The sequence below is a fragment of the Homarus americanus genome, unplaced genomic scaffold (assembly GCF_018991925.1).
Source record: "Homarus americanus isolate GMGI-L3 unplaced genomic scaffold, GMGI_Hamer_2.0 scaffold51859, whole genome shotgun sequence".
Classification (NCBI taxonomy): domain Eukaryota; kingdom Metazoa; phylum Arthropoda; class Malacostraca; order Decapoda; family Nephropidae; genus Homarus; species Homarus americanus.
Genome location: NW_024711292.1, coordinates 3,155,400 through 3,174,104, shown reverse-complemented (window position 1 = coordinate 3,174,104; position 18,705 = coordinate 3,155,400). Strand labels below are relative to the sequence as shown.

Below are 18,705 nucleotides of genomic sequence, written 5' to 3'. Positions count from 1 at the left end.
CAGCTTTGTAGATAGTAATTATGTGGGTATTTAACAGCAGTCACTTAGAGTAGAGTAGCAGAGTAAAAACACCCTGGATAACTTTTGCAATTATGATTATTTAGTTAATAATCCACTGGTATTCTAACCATCTGGTGGAACAAGTCGAGTTGCTCGCTCCCTGTAGAACTCGTAATCCACATTGATCTTTCCCAGCAGCTTGATAATAATGGATCCAGCAGACAGAACATCATTGTCTTCTGAACTCTCACCGGACAAGATGTGACTCACGAAAAACTGACGGGCACGTTCCTCAAGATCTTTGTAGAGCACCGATCCCTCTAACTCACCCTGTTAAAAGATAATATGAAAATACTGACGCGTGCACACACACACACACACACTATCACATGAAGAAAGGGATGTTTGATCATGAGCCCATACTGCTAATACATTCTTACACCTACCCGAAAATAGCCCTTTTCAACGAGAGATTGGCGATAACGCTCCCACCGTGGATTGTTTGTTACATCAAGTTGTGAGCTGACATCTGGTGGAGAAGGTTCAGTGGGCGTGGAGGCTGGGGTCACACCACCAGCACTACACACCAACAACTCAAACCCACAAGCCTGCAAGCAAGTTATATGTGTGATGCAATGGATTACACATTCTGATTACTGTATTTCTCAAAGATAAAATAAAATCACTGATCAAGATGAGTATAAAAAGATAAATCTATTGGCAGATACTAACTTTCATACTGTATTGAATTTTACATCTGATTTCCTATTAACACATAAAATGTATACCGCACAGGATTCTTATTTGGCACAAGATTGTTCTCACCAGTTTCATGCCAGTGTCATGGGTTTTAAAATCACTATGTAGAGGAGAGGGCAAGTTCCAGCCAGTACGAGCGTCTGGCGAGTAGCGATGAGCTGACAGTTGAGCATAAAGAGACTTGCTGAAGCGCACTGCAGTCATCACACGAGTCTCGGGTGGAAAGTGCCGCATAACTCGTAACGCCTGAAAAAATATCTTAAAGTTACATACAAAATTGAGCAATGTGTGAAGAGGAAGTGAGGAAAGAGATTTGGGGGAGGGAAGGAGGAGAGAGGGGGAGGGGAATGAAGGATGGTAGAGGGAGGGAAATGTAATGCAAAACAGCTTCTCCCTGATGTACGACGGGGTTAGGGACCCAAAACCAGGTCGTAAGTCAAAAATGCTTAAATAATACATAGAAAATCTAAATTGGGTGTCTCTTTTTCTTCTCAGCACTGCAAAACTCTCACTTTTAAGCTTGCCAGCCATTTTAAAGTGAATTACAAACGAAAACTTTGTCAGTACACGGCGCAATCACTGACGTTGGGACTCGAAAATACGTAATTTGACAAAATTTTGGTACGACTGAGGCGGTCATATGTCCGGGTTGGTCATAAGTCGGGGAGTAGCTGTATTTACATCTCTTAGGGTGGATTGTGGAAGAGTTCTTATTCCTTATCCCGGATGCAACCCAAGTCCTCTTGACCATAAACAAACATAGCTGTTCTCTATGATGGGTAAAAAGATGACTTACCAGTACTCCAGCTCTGGATAATCCTTACATAGTCCAGCACACAAACATGAGAAACCCGCCTTACAGCCTCACCCACAATATCTGTAAATACACACCTCACCACACATGTAAATCAGAGATATTTAGTGTATGTCTCTTGACTGTAATGGTTTGGGAGATCTATTTTCTGCTTTTACTGTAACTGGCATGAGCTGACCTTACTCATGAAGCCGTATAGTTGATGATTACTAGATTACTACCTGAAGCCCCTTAATATTCACATTCATCATCAAATCCATTTGTTATTTAAAGTATGAAGCCTCTCAGCCTGTCCCTTGACCCCATCCCACCACTACCTGTTACATAGCTCACATCTAATTATTATTATCCACTTACTATGGGGGTAAAGACCAGGGCCGGATTCAGGAGTGGGCAGCTGCCCAGGGGCCTCCACATATTACAATATTTTATTTATTTGTTTATTCATTTGGATTATTTTTATTTTCATTCTTTAAAATTCATGTTTATCTATTCCATCATGTAAAACTATGTTCAGCAAGAAGCGTGATAGAAATTAGGCTAGCTACTCACTTTTGTGTGTGTGTTGGGAATTTGTACACTATCAATAAATATACAGTTAATTAAAAATTTCTCAATGTTCTAATTTCCTCAATATAACTGCATCTGGCTTCAAAATTCTCCAAAGAAGTGTTCAAATTTCAAAATTTTCCCGGGGGGCTTACAGCGCCCCCCAGAACTCCCAGATGTTTAGGCTCGCTTCACTTGCCACCCCACCCTCTTGGGTAGTTATAATGAGGGGGGGCCTCCACAAAGAGGCTGCCCATGGGCCTCCACAGGTCTAAATCCGGCACTGGTAAAGACATACATTTGACCTGCTCTGACGTGGCATTAGTATACTGTACCTGTAACAAATATTAATATTATCAGTCAGACCTTACCACTAACCACAACAGTACTGAATCACCTTATGATTAAACACCCAAATGCTATCCTAAGTTAACCTGAAGCTACCCTAATGTTAACTTAACCTAACACAAACTTAACCTTATCTAACCTACCCTGATGCTAACCAAAATCCCCCCCCCTCCCCCGGTAGTATTAGGGTGTTTAATCATTAGGTGAAATAAGCTAGGGTGTCTAATCTTTAAGTAATCCACACTATCGCCAGAGAAACATTACTTCCATTCATAATTATAAGTCCCTGTTGTAATCCAAAAATTCGGCTTCCAGGCTTCCTTTTAAAATCGTTACCCAAGAGTTAGTAGTGTGGGCTAGTCCCAAACATAACTTACAAAGTAGTATCAACAGTCATGAACATTGCTTCCCGTTACCCACCATCCGTTACCACGATTCATGCAGGCTGTAAAAATTAATCACATCATAACATTACAGTTGAGTCTGGATTTACACCTTTTGATTTACGCGTTTTGTCATTTACGCGGTGCCTTGCCAGAATTGAAATGCTTGATTTACGCGGCAAATTTGGTCATTTACGCGGGCAGGGCTGGTCGCCCAGTCATCAAAACATTACTGAGTTCTTCACCCGCCACAGCCGGCCCAAGTCAGTGATAGTGAGGATATGGACTTATATGAACTTTGAGGGGTTTGACAAAGAGGCCCTGCAAGCCTCTGTGGTGGATAGTGATACAAGTGATACAGGTGAGGGCCACTAATCTGCCCTCTGCCTCGGAACCAACTCCCCATCCCCGTGTGCCCAGCCATCTTTTCTACTAATGTAAGTGTTAAAAAACCTAATATTATTGACATTTCTCTTAATTATTAATTGTGTGTGCATACCATCTTAAAATTAAGATGTTATTTTGACTACAAGGTACGTATTGTCGTTAAAAGTGGAGTTTGGGGGTCGGCCCAGTCTCTATTTCAATTAATGCCATATGTTCTGTTATTTCATTTACGCGTTTCTAGTATTATGCGGGCCTCCACAGGTTCAATTGACCGCGTAAATGAAGACCCAACTGTACATGCCTCATGACACAACAAAACCACTATATATCGATCATACACAACCAACCACTATATATCGATCATACACAACCTGTTACAAGCATTACATCATATATATTTAAAATACTCATAAACATACCTACCAGTCACAACCATCACTAAAAATCATAAATATTTCAGTCAGGTGGAAATCTCTCTCCCACCCACAGACATTATAAACTGCCTTGAAAGAGCTCGGTCCAATACCCAGGCCAGTGACTGTTACTCTTTTGTCGGAATTAAAAACTATCACAATAAATTACTTTTAGTACATCCATAGTAGAAAAATGCCTCAAAATCAATATGGACAAATTACAGGTGAGTAATCATGATTGATGAATTTTTTTTCAAGCCATTAGACGAAAGGTGGCTAAAATTCCAACCTTTTTAACCCAGATACTCAATGAGCATGTTGAGGAGTGCCTAATACAGTCATTGCTTAACATGGTGGTGGTGAGTGACGTAAGTTACTGTGTAGTGAGGTAATATTAGTGGGCCCTGTCTGCTGACCGCTGGCCACTCTTTTTAAAAAAATACATACCTGTGTGTCTTACCTGAAACTGTGACTCATACGGCCTCGCCCTTCCTGTTATTCTCCTCTCTTTCCCTCAGCAGTAATGTCACTTCTCCCTCAGCCCCCTTTCATTCCCTCCCTCTCACAATCATCTCTTCCTCTCTCCCTCCTATATACAGATCCCTTTCCCTCCACTCCTTTCCCCCTCCTTCCCCAACACAGCCGCTCTTTCTGCCTCCCTCCTTCACCCACACAGCCGCTCCTCCTCCCTCCCTCAGTATGGTGACGTGACCGTGACAAGCACCAGCAAGAGGTAGTGACAACCTTGCCTGGGGCTCCTCTGTCTTACTCCACCAACATAAACTCTCACTACTTTATACAGTCACCTTTAAACATACAGTTAATGCTACAACCTTCTACAGTAAAAAAAAAACAAAAAACTTATACAGTCCAGTGTTACCAAGGTGGGGACACACACACACGAGAACATCAACAGGATCACACTCCTACCCCCAGAAGAAGGGGGTCTTCCTCCACGGTCACAACAAAACAAAGGTCTCCCTCCCTCAATAACTTCTTTTACACCCCCGGAAACACACACCACTAAACACTAGACACATTCATGGCCGTACGCTTCGCTGTCATGAGTTTATGTGAAGAGCCGATAATTATAGTGTGTGTGTGTGTGTGTGTGTGTGAAGGTTAGACAAGGCCAGGTTAAATGTGTGGGAGGTGGAGGAAGGTGACGTCTACATGACAGGTGGAACATGGCGCTTGGAAGGTTAGAAAAGTCGTTTTGTTGAGTAATGTCGCCCCCAGACACTGCCCCCTAGCCTGTCAGATACTACCCCCAGCCTGTCAGATTACTACCCAAGCCTTCCTTACGTAATTCTAGCCTGCCCTGACAGGCTCAGACTGCGTGGCGCCGCTCCTGGCCGCCTGAAGTGCGAGGAATGTGTAGGGACGGAAGACCGAACTGGACGTGTGGCTCTCCCTCCCTCCCCTGACCAAGCGCTCACACACCCAGCCCGTTCACTGAACCCCGACCTCAGGTATACTTACTTCCTCACCACAACAATATTCATCCTTCACCACGTCATCAAATTATGTTACTTTCACTGTAAAATTCTCCTCAGATTAACGTCTCACTTGAGGGGGGGGGGATACCGTTAGTAAATACATTAATTATAACACTTGGCTGAGAGACGAAAAACCTTAAGTATTAGACGACTGCGGATGTTGGTTAAGACAAAACAGACCTTATGTACACCCAACACTAGACCGCCCACCTTTCCGTGACACATTACCTGGATATTCATGTCGGTTAATTACCCCCCACTCATTCACCTGGGCTTAACCCTAGCTTACACACACACACACCCCTTCCCTACACGAGGTGGTAGTTTTGTGGCTACACCTTGACCCACATAGCGCGGAAGGGGGCGGGGCGGGGCCGGCCAACGCCCTCCTATACACTACAGTATGTGCATCGATTGACTGACCTAAAAATGTCTAGTGAATAATGTACTATTTACTGCCCAGTGGTGGTGGGACAGGAAGCTCTACGCCACAGGACAAAGGTCACACCCTATCATCTCGCTCCTGTCTGGCTGTGCTTAGGTTGCGTGCGTATAACCTGCCAACACGCACAAGGACACGTACATATACATACACGCGTACACGGAGATACAGACAGGGATGTAAGTATATACAAACAAAGAAATACGCATTTATACACGGCTATACACAAACTAATGTTAAAATATAAACACGTACAACACAATGCAGAGAGAGAGAGAGAGAGAGAGAGAGAGAGAGAGAGAGAGAGAGATTGCCTCTAGTCATTAGGCTCAGGTGTGCACTCTGCCTGACGTGCAACATCGATCACAACCCCTACTGCTTCTCACCAACACCTCACCACCTGTACAACACCATCATTTGTACATCACCACCACCTGTACAATACCACTATCACCTGTACAAACCACTATCACCTGTACAACACCACCACCATCTGTACAACATCACCACTCACTTGTACACCACCACTATCACCTGTATAACACCACCATCACCTGTACAACATCACCACCAACTGTACAACATCACCATCACCTGTACAACATCATCACCACCTGTACAACACCACCTATACAACCTAACCTTTGAAGATAATGATTTAACTCTTCAGAACTCAAAAGGATTAACTATACTTACGTTTCTGTAACTTTAATTATGTGTACTGACGCGTAATTATACAAAGATAATGGTTAGGTTAGATCTGGTTAGTTTTAGTTAGGTTAGGGCTTAGTTAGGTTAAGGTAGAGTATCAAGTGTATGTAATCTTTTGAGGCTATTCTTTGTTAAGCCAAGTTCAATGTTTGTGTGTTTAAACATCTTAATGTTTACTCCGTTAAGTTCATTCTTGCATCTGACTGGCTTTTGATTGACTGAATACTCACTGACTGACTATTAACTTAACTGTTAACTGACTGATTGATTGACTGGCTGACTCAAAGACTGCCGGATTGACTAACTTGACTGCCTGACTCACACTAAAAATGACTCATCACCATACCATCGCTCTGGCAGTGTTAAAGAGAGAGAGAGAGAGAGAGAGCTTACAACAAAGCCCGCTGCATCAGTTAACACAGCTATTACACTATCATGTGGCTTACTGCTGTTGTTTACAAGACCCATCCAAGCTTTACATACTGACACCAACCACCACTACCACTATTACTACCCGGACCACCTCTACCACCGTTATCATGACCACCATGACACTACCACCACTACCACAACCTCCACCACAAGTACCTCTACCACCACCGTGACCAGCAAGAAACTACAAGAACCACATGACCTAAAACACCCTGCCCACGCCCACACACACGCTATAGTCTTCACGTATAGGGGTCAGCAGGGTACTGTGTGTGGTGGTACTACTGACAGGGGACGAGGGGGAAGTTTACAGGGGATAGTGGCACAGGGAAAGGAGGGCAATCATGTCAAGCAGTTGAGAGAGAGAAAGAGAGCCAGGCCGCCCTTGTTACAGTGACACACCATAACCACCATCACTGCCATGACAACCGCTTGGTCCAAGCACTCTCAACCACAATACAAGGCTGACCTCTTCCTTCATTCCTTCAAGTCCTTCTGTAGCCCCTTCCTTCTCTCCTTACCTACCCCTCCTCTCTCGGTGGCCGGTAATAAAGTCGCAGAAAAAAGTCACAATTTTGGCTAGGAAAAAAGTCACAATTAATTTATGGTGGCCGGTAATAAAGGTTAAGTTAGGTTACCATCAGTTCTGCATATTCCTTTACTGAAACTGATTGACATATTAACCTTAAAAAATGTGAGAATTCGATAGTTAACTTTTCTTTTTTTTCCTGTGACTTTTTTACCTGGATTCCCTCTCTCCACGCCAATAAATCTCTCTCTCTCTCTCGTTACCAAGTTTTTCTCTTTCCCTCCTCCTCCTCCTTCCAATCTTCTTCATCTCCTTCCCTTCCATCCCTACCCTCCTCCTTCCGTTTCCCTCCCTCACTCCAGAACCATCCAGCCTCCTCCCTAAACAACAACCACTATCCAGCTTCCCTAAACAACAACAACCACTATCCAGCTTCCCTAAACAACAACCACTATCCAGCTTCCCTAAACAACAACAACCACTATCCAGCTTCCCTAAACAACAACCACTATCCAGCTTCCCTAAACAACAACAACCACTAGCCAGCTTCCCTAAACAACAACCACTATCCAGCTTCCTAAACAACAACAACCACTATCAGCAACAACAACCACTATCCAGCCCTAAACAACAACCACTTATCAGCTTCCTAAACAACAACAACCACTATCCAGCTTCCTAAACAACAACAACCACTATCCAGCCCTAAAGCAACAACAACCACTACCACTATCACTATCCGGCTTCCCTAAACAACAACAACCACTAACAACAACAACCACTATCCCTTCCCAACAACAACAACCACTATCCAGCTTCCCTAAACAACAACCACTAGCCAGCTTCCCTAAACAACAACCACTATCCAGCTTCCCTAAACAACAACAACCACTATCCAGCTTCCCTAAACAACAACAACCACTATCCAGCTTCCCTAAACAACAACCACTAGCCAGCTTCCCTAAACAACAACCACTAGCCAGCTTCCCTAAACAACAACCACTATCCAGCCTCCCTAAACAACAACCATCCGGCCCACCAAATCAACAATGGTGTTTCAGTGCTCAAAGTCTGTACAGGAATACAGTAAATACAGAATTACAAACGGACAGGTAGTATATACAGGCTAGAAGTGACAGGTATTAGTATAGCTGACAGGTACAAACAATAGACAGGTAATTTAGAGAGGAAATATATCTGTAGTGACTAAGTATATAATTATGATAGACAGAGGTAACAGGTATGTAGAATGGATAGGTATATTGCCAGTAGACAGGTATATATATATATATATATATATATATATATATATATATATATATATATATATATATATATATATATATATATATATATATATATATATATATATTAATTATACAGTAGAGAAGGTATAACTAGAGCAAGTATAGCTACAGCCAATAGAGACTACAGGAACTACAGTACATACTCGCTACAGAGACAGACAGACACTTTATAGGACATTATTTAGTGAGGTTGAGGGAACGCATTTGTGTACCCAGACGCACTCATTGTCACTTACGCACTGGACCACTCTGACCTACTTCCTTGCAGACACACACGGGACCCCAATAAACTTAGACTGTACAACTCTTCTCATCTGTGTCATTTCCTCAATCAAATATTCATCAGCGTCGTCGAGAATACTAACACGATACGACACGAACTAGGACATTATCGACTCCAAACATTCTTTAAAAACTACAATTTTTTTCCATATTTTCTTGACTATTTCTCTCCAGGTTAATTGGTTGAGGTAAGTTATTTTATCTTATTGAACCTTTTTTTGTCCTTCATTGTACTCAAGGGATTAGGCATGGTACTAATGGGGTTATGATATGGTACTCAAGGACTTAAGACATGGTACTCAAAGGGTTAAGTCATCGTACTCAAGGATATAAGTCATGGAATTCAAGGGGTTAAGATACTGCACTCATAATTCATTGTACCAATGGGGTTGACATCGTACTCTAGATGTTGATAAATTCCTCTTGAATTTGTAGAGTCCAAATTAGTTTTCAATTTTTTTTTAAAGATGTCCTTCAATTTTTTTTAAATGTTTTTTCCCCCAATAACTAGGACGTCTCTCACAGCATCACCCACACAACTTCCCACGGTAACACTCACACAGACTCTCCACAGCAACACCCACACAGACTTCCCACAGTACAAACTAGGACAGCCCTGTATCTTACCTTGTTGTCGATAATGTCTCTCTTGCAGAAGGCGTTGACGGCGGGGCCCACCAAGGTAGGGTACTCCCTCAGCAGCGCCGCCACGCCCACCGGTACGTAGGCGTGAGCCACGTACTGCTCCCGGCTGATCTTTCCGGGGTACCTGTAAGGGGGAGTGAGTAATATGTGAGGGGGGGTGTTACCTGTAGGGGAGGGGATGGTACCTGTGGTGGGAAGGGGTAGTACAAGTAAGGGGGTACTACCTGCGGGTGGGGGGGGCAGTGCAGGGGGGTAGCCGCTCAGGCGTACATAAATTAATAACTTACACAACACAACACCCACTTACATACATTACCTCCCACAACACCTATCTATCACCTTAATTAACCCCAGGGGCAGAAAATCAATGCAAACGCCTGACCTGGACACTGACCCTGGCCTGTGTGTGTATCGTAATCCAACACGTGTGATCCTAGGAAGTAACATTTTTCTTACTCGCGTACATCAGTTCAATGCCATAAGGTGCGTGGGAAAAAAATAGCAAAAGATATCTTGGAGTTCCTGCTAGGTCATGTGTGTGTGTGGGGGGGGGAGGGGGTGTTACTAAAACTAAACACAGCTACATCCCAAACGGAGGTCCCGACACCAGCTCTAGGCACCTGATCCCACACACACACACTTCCGCAACGAGCCATCGACTTTCCTTTCGTACACAAACGCATCTAAATAACACCTCACTTAAAGCGATACACACCACAAAGATACAAGACCTTTAAAAATAGATACTCTACCGTGGCCGAGATACAGTCCATAGAACCTTATCACTTAACCTATCCCCATGGTATTATTGGCAAGTTGTAACGCTGAACACAATACATAGGTCTCGCTTTAGTCCGCCCCCTCTCCCTCGGGTTCTTCTGCCCCAAAACGACGATACTGAGACCGACTTCCGTGGCTAAAGGTGGTGGTGGTGGTGGTAGTTCAGTCAAGGAGATCGACTCAGTGGCCAGCTATATATGGAACCTTCTATGTTGTTCTTAGCTATCTTGGTCAGGCTTTTAATAGAACGTCCAAAATGTGTGGTGTGGGGTGTGTTGGGGACTGTGGTGTGGGGGTGTGTTGGGGACTGTGGTGTGGGGGTGTGTTGGGGGACTGTGGTGTGGGGGGTGTGTGGTGTAGTGATGTGTTGGGGGAGTGTGGTGGTGGTGGGGTGTAGAGTGATGTGGTGGTAGAGTGATGTGTTGGGGGAGTGTAGTGGTGGTGGAGTGATGTGTTAGAGGAGTGTGGTGGTGGTGGTGGAGTGATGTGTTGGGGGAGTACGGTGGGGGAGCCGCTACAAGACTATCATGTCGGGCGGGTTTTTTTTTCTTTACATATAATTTCTGATTAGCGGCGGATTGTTAAGGTAAGAGGGATTATGGAGCGGTGAGTCACACACACAAACCCTTCCATTATACATCCTAGCCGCCAGACCAGACGATGAGGGAGGGAAAGTGAGGCAAGGTTTCGACACATTTCCGCCAAGGAGAATCCCCCCCCCCCACACTCATTACCATAATAATAATAATACTCATAAAAACTTCCCACGAGTCTTATAAAAACGTAAACACGAAGCAAGTAAAACACCGCCTCACCTGTCCCCTTACACCTATCCCTTACATCTGTCTCCTACACCTTACACCTTACATCTGTCTCCTATACCTTACACCTGTCTCCTATACCTTACATCTGTCCCTTACACCTTACATCTGTCCCTTACACCTTACATCTGTCTCCTATACCTTACATCTGTCTCCTACACCTTACACCTGTCTCCTATACCTTACATCTGTCCCTTACACCTGTCTCCTACACCTTACACCTGTCCCCTATACCTAACCAAACCATAACCTAACCTAAGAATAAAGTTAATTAATAGTGAGAATATTTAAATCACTGTTCTTCTAAATTATCACCAAAACTAAGCCCAAAGTTTCTTAGTGGTGCTACAAATGAGACAACAATGGTGATAACTCTTCTTCTATGGTGATCAGTTACCACCAGCCAGAACCTGTGAGACGACCAGTTACCCTGAAGGTGTCCCCCCAGCAGGAGGTTAGTACAGTGGAACCTCGCTAACGGACTAATATGGAGATGAAAGTCCGTTATATCGAGGGTCCGTTTGAAGTGAACCCATCTCACGGATTATATGAAGAGAGAGAGAGTCCGTTATATAGAGGTTTCACTTTACAGGGAGGTACAGTATAGCCACACTAAAAGACCAGACCAAACTGACCCATCCAATTTGACGGTGATGGCTTTCTGGATCTGAGGCGTTGCTTTGGTGTGTTCTGGGAGGCGTCTGACGGTGCTGACGGCGTCCATGACGGAGGGGGTGCCGGCGGGTAGTGGTGTGAGGGAGGCGGGCGAGGAAGCCACGGGGATCAGGTGTACTTGGCCTCGGTACAGGTACACCTGAGGGGAGACAAATGACATCTGTTGTACACCTGCTTAAGACAATGGATTAGGTACACACGAACAATTTGAACACTTATATGTGTATTTGAACAAGATAACAGTTTATGTACACTTGCCTAAGAGACAATAATCAATTTACACACACACACACACCTGTTTAAGATAAGTTTATATGCAACTGTTTAAGGCAACATATTACGTACACCTGTTCAAGACATGATATATACACCTGACTCCAAAAAAATGTATACATCTGCCTAAGACTACCTTGTTACCCTCTGAACACGTGACTTAAGACAGCAATTTATTACGACCGTCAAACAAGAGACTAGCACAAACAACAAAGAGAAACACAGGAAAAAAAATACATTATATAGTCTACCATGACAAAGAAAACGGGATAAAAATTCAAATGTTCCAAGTGTTTGTCTCTGAAGAAGTGACCAGCCGCTCGGACATACATATTGCTATAAATAATACTAAGAAACTGGTCACGGCCTCGGAAGCTCTATGTTGTAGGAGTTGAGGTATTAATAGATATAAACTTTACTTACCCCCTTACCCCCCTTCCCCTCCTTCCCTCCCTCCACTCCATCACCAGGAGTAGGCAGTATTGATCGTCTCATATCCGTCTGTTGTCTGAGTTCTGGCCACGTGGTAGTCACTAAGTTGCCATGGAAACACCCATCAACAACACTAGCCAGACATTTGTTGACATAATGAGTCAGTGGTATATTAGTCATGATGATTTCTTTCCTTTAAAATCAACTATCTTAAAGCATACTATTGGGGTAAGTGGTAAGGTCTGCAACACTCAGCCTCCAACACAGCACCGGAGTCTGCATTGTGTTGCACGGGAGGTAAAGAACACTAACATGAAACACTCCCCCCACCCCAATGATTTATCTGTTATACTAATTGAATACAAGTTTTCTTCGCCTGTTATTAGACACAGAAATAATCCCAGAACCTTTGGCGTCAACACGAAAGAATGTTAACAATGTGCGTACATGAGTCACGATGATGTGTGTGTGTGTGTGTGTGTGTGTGTGTGTGGTGACGTGCAAAAACAGACGGGCGACGGGAATGAATAGCTAAAAAGTAAAATGTCACGACACGACAAGCAAACATAAATTATCCATTTGTCCCCAAAAATACCATCTTAAATACGACAATAACCTTGGTGACGACACGCGACGCTGATGACAACAATTAACTAAATTAAACACAATGGCGCTTGATAATGGGGTGTGATAATTAATGCCAACGACGTCAATTAACTAACACAACATTAAATAGTCAGTGAGGGAATCCTAGTCGACCCTCTTCCTGGACCAAGCCTTTAGCACCTCACTGTAGTACACACACACACACACACACACACGTCAAACCTGCCTAGCTGAAGTAAACATAATCGTAACCAAACACAGATTCTGCTTAACACCTGGATAATGTTACTCTTATATCCGTCCAACCAGTGGCAAGAACAGGGGAGTGGGAGATGAAGGTGTGGTGTGGGAGGGAAGGTGTGGTGAGTGAGGGAAGGTGTGGTGTGGGGGAAAGGTGTGGTGTGGGAGGGAAGGTGTGATGGGCGAGGGAAGGTGTGATGGGCGAGGGAAGGTGTGATGGGTGAGGGAAGGTGTGATGGGTGAGGGAAGGTGAGGTGTATGAGGGAAGGGTGGATGTGTGGAGGGAAGGCGTGATGGGCGAGGGAAGGTGTGATGGGTGAGGGAATGTGTGGTGTGGGGGAAGGTGATGTAATGAGGGAAGGCGTGATGGATATGAGGGAAGGCGTGATGGGCGAGGTGTGGTGTGGGAGGGAAGGTGTGATGGGCGAGGGAAGGTGTGATGGGCGAGGGAAGGTGTGATGGGTGAGGGAAGGTGTGATGGGTGAGGGAAGGTGAGGTGTATGAGGGAAGGTGTGGTGTGGGAGGGTGGCTGACAGAGAAAGTTTTCCAGATGGTCAGGTTTGATGTCAGTTGGATTCTGATTTTGGGAAGTGCTTACAGCCTGACTTCACTTACCTACAGTCTGACTCACCTCTACAGTCACCTACAGTCTCACTAACCTTCCTCCAGTCATCTACAGTCTGACTACACCTCCCTACAGTCTAACTCATCTCTCTACAGTCACCTTCAGTCTGAATCACCTCTCCACAGTCACCTTACACACACAGCAATATGTACTATGACGCGTCCTGGCTCTATGGTAAACAAGAGCCCCGTTACTGTATTTTATCCCTGTACACACACCCTTGGCACTCCTCCTCTAAATTAACACCCTCCTCTTCATACACACTCTTTTACACCTACACAACACACCCCGACACCTAAATACATCAGAGTATCTTCCTCACACTGTAATAAACCCACACAATGCCATTCCTACACCTAGAGATTTCAGACACATTCTAATACACCCAAACACTTTACCACTTCACTCACCCTCTTCTACACCTACACAACACAATCCAACATTTCACTATACACACTTAACACCTGACACATCATGTACAAAGTGTGTCAGCTATTGTATTCTCTTTCTTTAACACAGTTTATAAATAACACAAATATCCCAAGAGTTTAACAGTACGTGTCTGACTCACTAAAAGAATTAACACGAATACTTTTAATCAGTAAAAAATTAGTATCTGATTATTTACTTAAAAGGCTCACAAGGTTATCCAGTTGAGTGAAGGGGGGGATGTGTGGGCAGAGGTGTGAACGGTGTGGGCGGCGGAAGAGCACTGAGAGGAGGGACGGCAGCGAGCTGTGTAGGGCCGCCCCCCAACACATGAACGCGACCTTCACCACGCACTACTTCTCTCCTTCCTCGGGGGGCGTCAAGGGGACAAGGACTCCTTTGGAAGGGAGAGGAAACACGGGAAGGGGATTTGGTTCCCTTTGACCTTCACACCAAAACACTAACAACAAATTGAACCACAGGTGAGTCATACTGTAATTAGGATATTCTGGTGATAATTGGTGGCAGCAGGTGGGATAGTTGCTTTTATTTACACCCTGGACCACAGACCTCAATATCAACCAAAGAGTGCCGCTCTATACTGGCTATTTCAACAACCAAAGAGTGCCGCGTTACATTGGCTATCTCAACAACCAAAGAGTGCCGCGCTATACTGGCTATTTCAACAACCAAAGAGTGCCGCGCTATACTGGCTATCTCAACAACCAAAGAGTGCCGCGTTACATTGGCTATCTCAGTAACCAAAGAGTGCCGCGTTACATTGGCTATCTCAGTAACCAAAGAGTGCCGCGTTACATTGGCTATCTCAAGAATCCCGGATGTTTACATGCTGGTCGCGTTACATAGTCATAAAGACACAGAACCACTGGTGGGTGGCCCTTCTCACCCCATATTCTACTATGGCTAATTATCACTTCAACTCAAACAGAGGGAGGAACCTTGACGATAACTTATCCCCACTAATGGCTGGGTTCGTGGTCACCTCATTACCATATCACACATCATCTCTATTATGAGTTGACCCACAAAACCCCCATTGTGGTGTTGGCAAAGGAGGAGTTAGGTGTTAATTATTTCGACATGGAAGGTTAACGGTGGCTGGGGCTAGATGGAGGAAGCTGGATGTTCTCTACTTCTCTCACTTCACTTCACCCCCCGGATATAAACACTGAATCGATTACGTGACCTATATCTTCCCAGTATCGGTGCTATTCTCCTCGTCGATGTTGATTTGATTACGATGACAACAAAGTTAACGATACCTTTTAACACTTTCAACTCATAACACCTGCAGTAAGCTTCCGATCGTGGAATGCCCCCCCCCCCTCCCCAACACACACACACCTGTACAATATGACGCTAGCAGCAGAGTGAAAGAGAGAGAGAAAAAGAGGCGACTGCTTCCTGAGACGCACAGCACTGCACTGACGAAGGCGCTGAGTTACCCTACTGCGGCGGACCCAATGACTGTCTGGCTCAAGCACTGACTCACACAACACTGGTGCGCTGCTCTGCTCGCCCGTCATCGACCGTACCTCCACCACTACCTCGTGTCCTACCTGCCCTCCCGCCCTACAACAATTACCTACAATAAATCAACACATTACCTTCCCCTACCATTAAGACACACATCACGGCTCCCTACAAGCTATCAGACGTCCCGTGGCCTCCGAAATGTATCAAACGCCCCATGATCCTCAATGACCGCCACGCTGCCACTAAAACGCCATAGTTCCGCCCGCCATAAAACACTATATGGTGGTTTTCCTAGACTAGGCCAAGTGTGTCACGGGTGAGGGAAGTGGGTCATGGTCAATCCTGAATTGGATGATGATGATGTTGATGGTGGTGGTGATGTGGGTGGTGGTGATGTGGGTGGTGGTGGTGATAATGGTGGTGGTGATGTGGGTGGTGGTGATAATGGTGGTGGTGATGTGGGTGGTGGTGGTGGTGATAATGGTGGTGGTGATGGTGATAATGGTGATGGTGGTGGTGGTGGTGATGGTGATAATGGTGATGGTGATGATGGTGGTGGTGATGATGATTACACACACACACACAAACATGTAAATATACTGTAAATATACACATGCCAACCCGTATGATAAATTATACAGATAAAAACAAAAACCTACACAAATACTATCCTAAAACACACACACACACAGACATACATAATTACACATTGCCATCATACACGCCACCTTAATCAGACATACACAACTATTCCATGTACACATTTACAGATAATTACAGTAAAAAAAACACACACGAAACATACACTAATAAGCACACACACACACACACACACACACACACACACACTTCGACTAGGTTCCGTATGTTACATAATATTTCCTTTTGGGTGAAGAAAACCTATCGCTATTAGCTCTAGGTGAGTAAGGTGCTGCTAATGAGGTGTAGGTGAAACGCCCTGAGGTTAAGTTCTCTAGGTAGGTAATGAGGTGTAGGTGAAACGCCCTGAGGTAAAGTTCTCTAGGTAGGTAATGAGGTGTAGGTGAAACGCCCTGAGGTCCAAGTTCTCTAGGTAGGTAATGAGGTGTGGTGAAACGCCCTGAGGTTAAGTTCTCTAGGTAGGTAATGAGGTGAGTGTGAAACTAGGTAGGTAATGAGGTGTAGGTGAAATGCCCTGAGGTTCCTGAGTTCAAGTTCTAGGTAGGTAATGAGGTGTAGGTGAAACGCCCTGAGGTAAAGTTCTCAGGTAGGTAAGGAGGTGTAGGTAAGGTAAAGTTCTCTTTGTAGGTAAGGAGGTGTAGGTGAAACGCCCTGAGGTAAAGTTCTAGTAGGTAAGGAGGTGTAGGTGAAACGCCCTGAGGTAAAAGTTTCAGGTAGGTACGAGGTGTGGGTGAAACGCCCTGAGGTAAAGTTCTGTAGGTAAGGAGGTGTAGGTGAAAAGGAGGTAAAGTTCTCTAGGTAGGTAATGAGGTGCGTGAACGCCCTGAGGTAAAGTTCTCTAGGGTAGGTAAGGAGGTGTAGGTGAAACGCCCTGGAGGTAAAGTTCTCTAGGTAGGTAGGAGGTGTAGGTGAAACGCCCTGAGGTAAAGTTCTCTAGGTAGGTAATGAGGTGTAGGTGAAACGCCCTGAGGTAAAGTTCTTCTAGGTAGGTAAGGAGGTGTAGGTGAAACGCCCTGAGGTAAAGTTCTCTAGGTAGGTAATGAGGTGTAGGTGAAGGGCCCTTTAAGGCTCTAGGTGAAGTCCATTACCGAGTTTTAAGCTAATTTCACCACGAAAAATTTCTCCATTAGTGATCTATTGTTGAAGCTGTCGGATGGCTGTACTTGTGTTGTAGGAAGCTGTATTCTACTGTATTTATGTAACCTCTCTACTGTATTAAGCTTCCCCGCCTCACTACAGCTGCCGGCCACTACATGACAGACAGACAGACACTTAACACTAATGAGAATAGAGTCAAGGTTAGGTTAATCGCACGAGGGTTAAAAAAAAAACAGCAAGACAGAAACCACAGCAGCGGTCACCTCATTAACACAGCCAGTCATTTTAAGCGTCACCATAGCATCACAGCACGCCACTTCCTCGCTAAAGTTGTCATATCATCCTCACTACATCCACAGCGTCACTATAACACAACACCATTTCCACAACATCATTGTCACAACACCATCCACACCACCACACCCACAGTAAAATAGCTGCAGACCCCCACCCCCTCAAATGTCATCATCATCATCTCGACCAAAGAGAGTTCGGAGGTGAGGGGGGGGGCGAGGTAAGGAGGTGCGTATGTAAACAAAGAATTCCTTGCCAGTATGCATAAACGTTCCTTACCTGACTCACCATTGTAAACCAACATTTTTTTTTTTTTGATTTCTGTTGAATCTGGTCTTGGATTATTTAATTAATTGATTATTTATTTATTGCATCTTAAAGGTCACTGTTTCGAAAGAAAAAAAAATGACAAAAATTAATCAATAATATTCTTCCTTCGGGTTGGGGCCAAGGAAGGGGCGAGGGGAGGAAGGGGGAATGGGAGGGGAGGAAGGAGAGGGAAGGAGAGGGAATGGGAGGGAAGGGGGAGTAGAAGGGAGGGAGGATTGAGAAACATCCGTACAGGTAAGAGCGAGTCCTAATTACACATACAGGGATCAAATTATGTCTCATTAAGGAAGTGATATCGTTAAGTCCTCTCGCCTTAGTTTGCCTCATAGCGATTTAAATTGGTGTCTCAAACATACCTAGAGAGAGAGAGAGTAAAATTAAACACTGAATTATGTGACTCAAATCCTGTGTTGTTTACCTTCCTCCTAACCCCTCTCGTCCACAC

General features: G+C 44.5%; 1 protein-coding gene across 1 annotated transcript in view; it reads right to left on the bottom strand.

The window, feature by feature from the left end:
- LOC121873055 (protein ecdysoneless homolog) overlaps nt 1-18,705 on the bottom strand; it is a 102,937-nt gene that overhangs the window by 3,908 nt on the left and 80,324 nt on the right. Inside the window, exons 5-9 of the mRNA XM_042376399.1 lie at nt 11,737-11,915; nt 9,483-9,624; nt 826-1,005; nt 447-608; nt 129-330 (exon numbers count right to left, since the gene is read on the bottom strand). Coding sequence (XP_042232333.1) covers nt 129-330; nt 447-608; nt 826-1,005; nt 9,483-9,624; nt 11,737-11,915 — 865 coding nt within the window. The remainder of the gene's footprint in view (nt 1-128; nt 331-446; nt 609-825; nt 1,006-9,482; nt 9,625-11,736; nt 11,916-18,705) is intronic.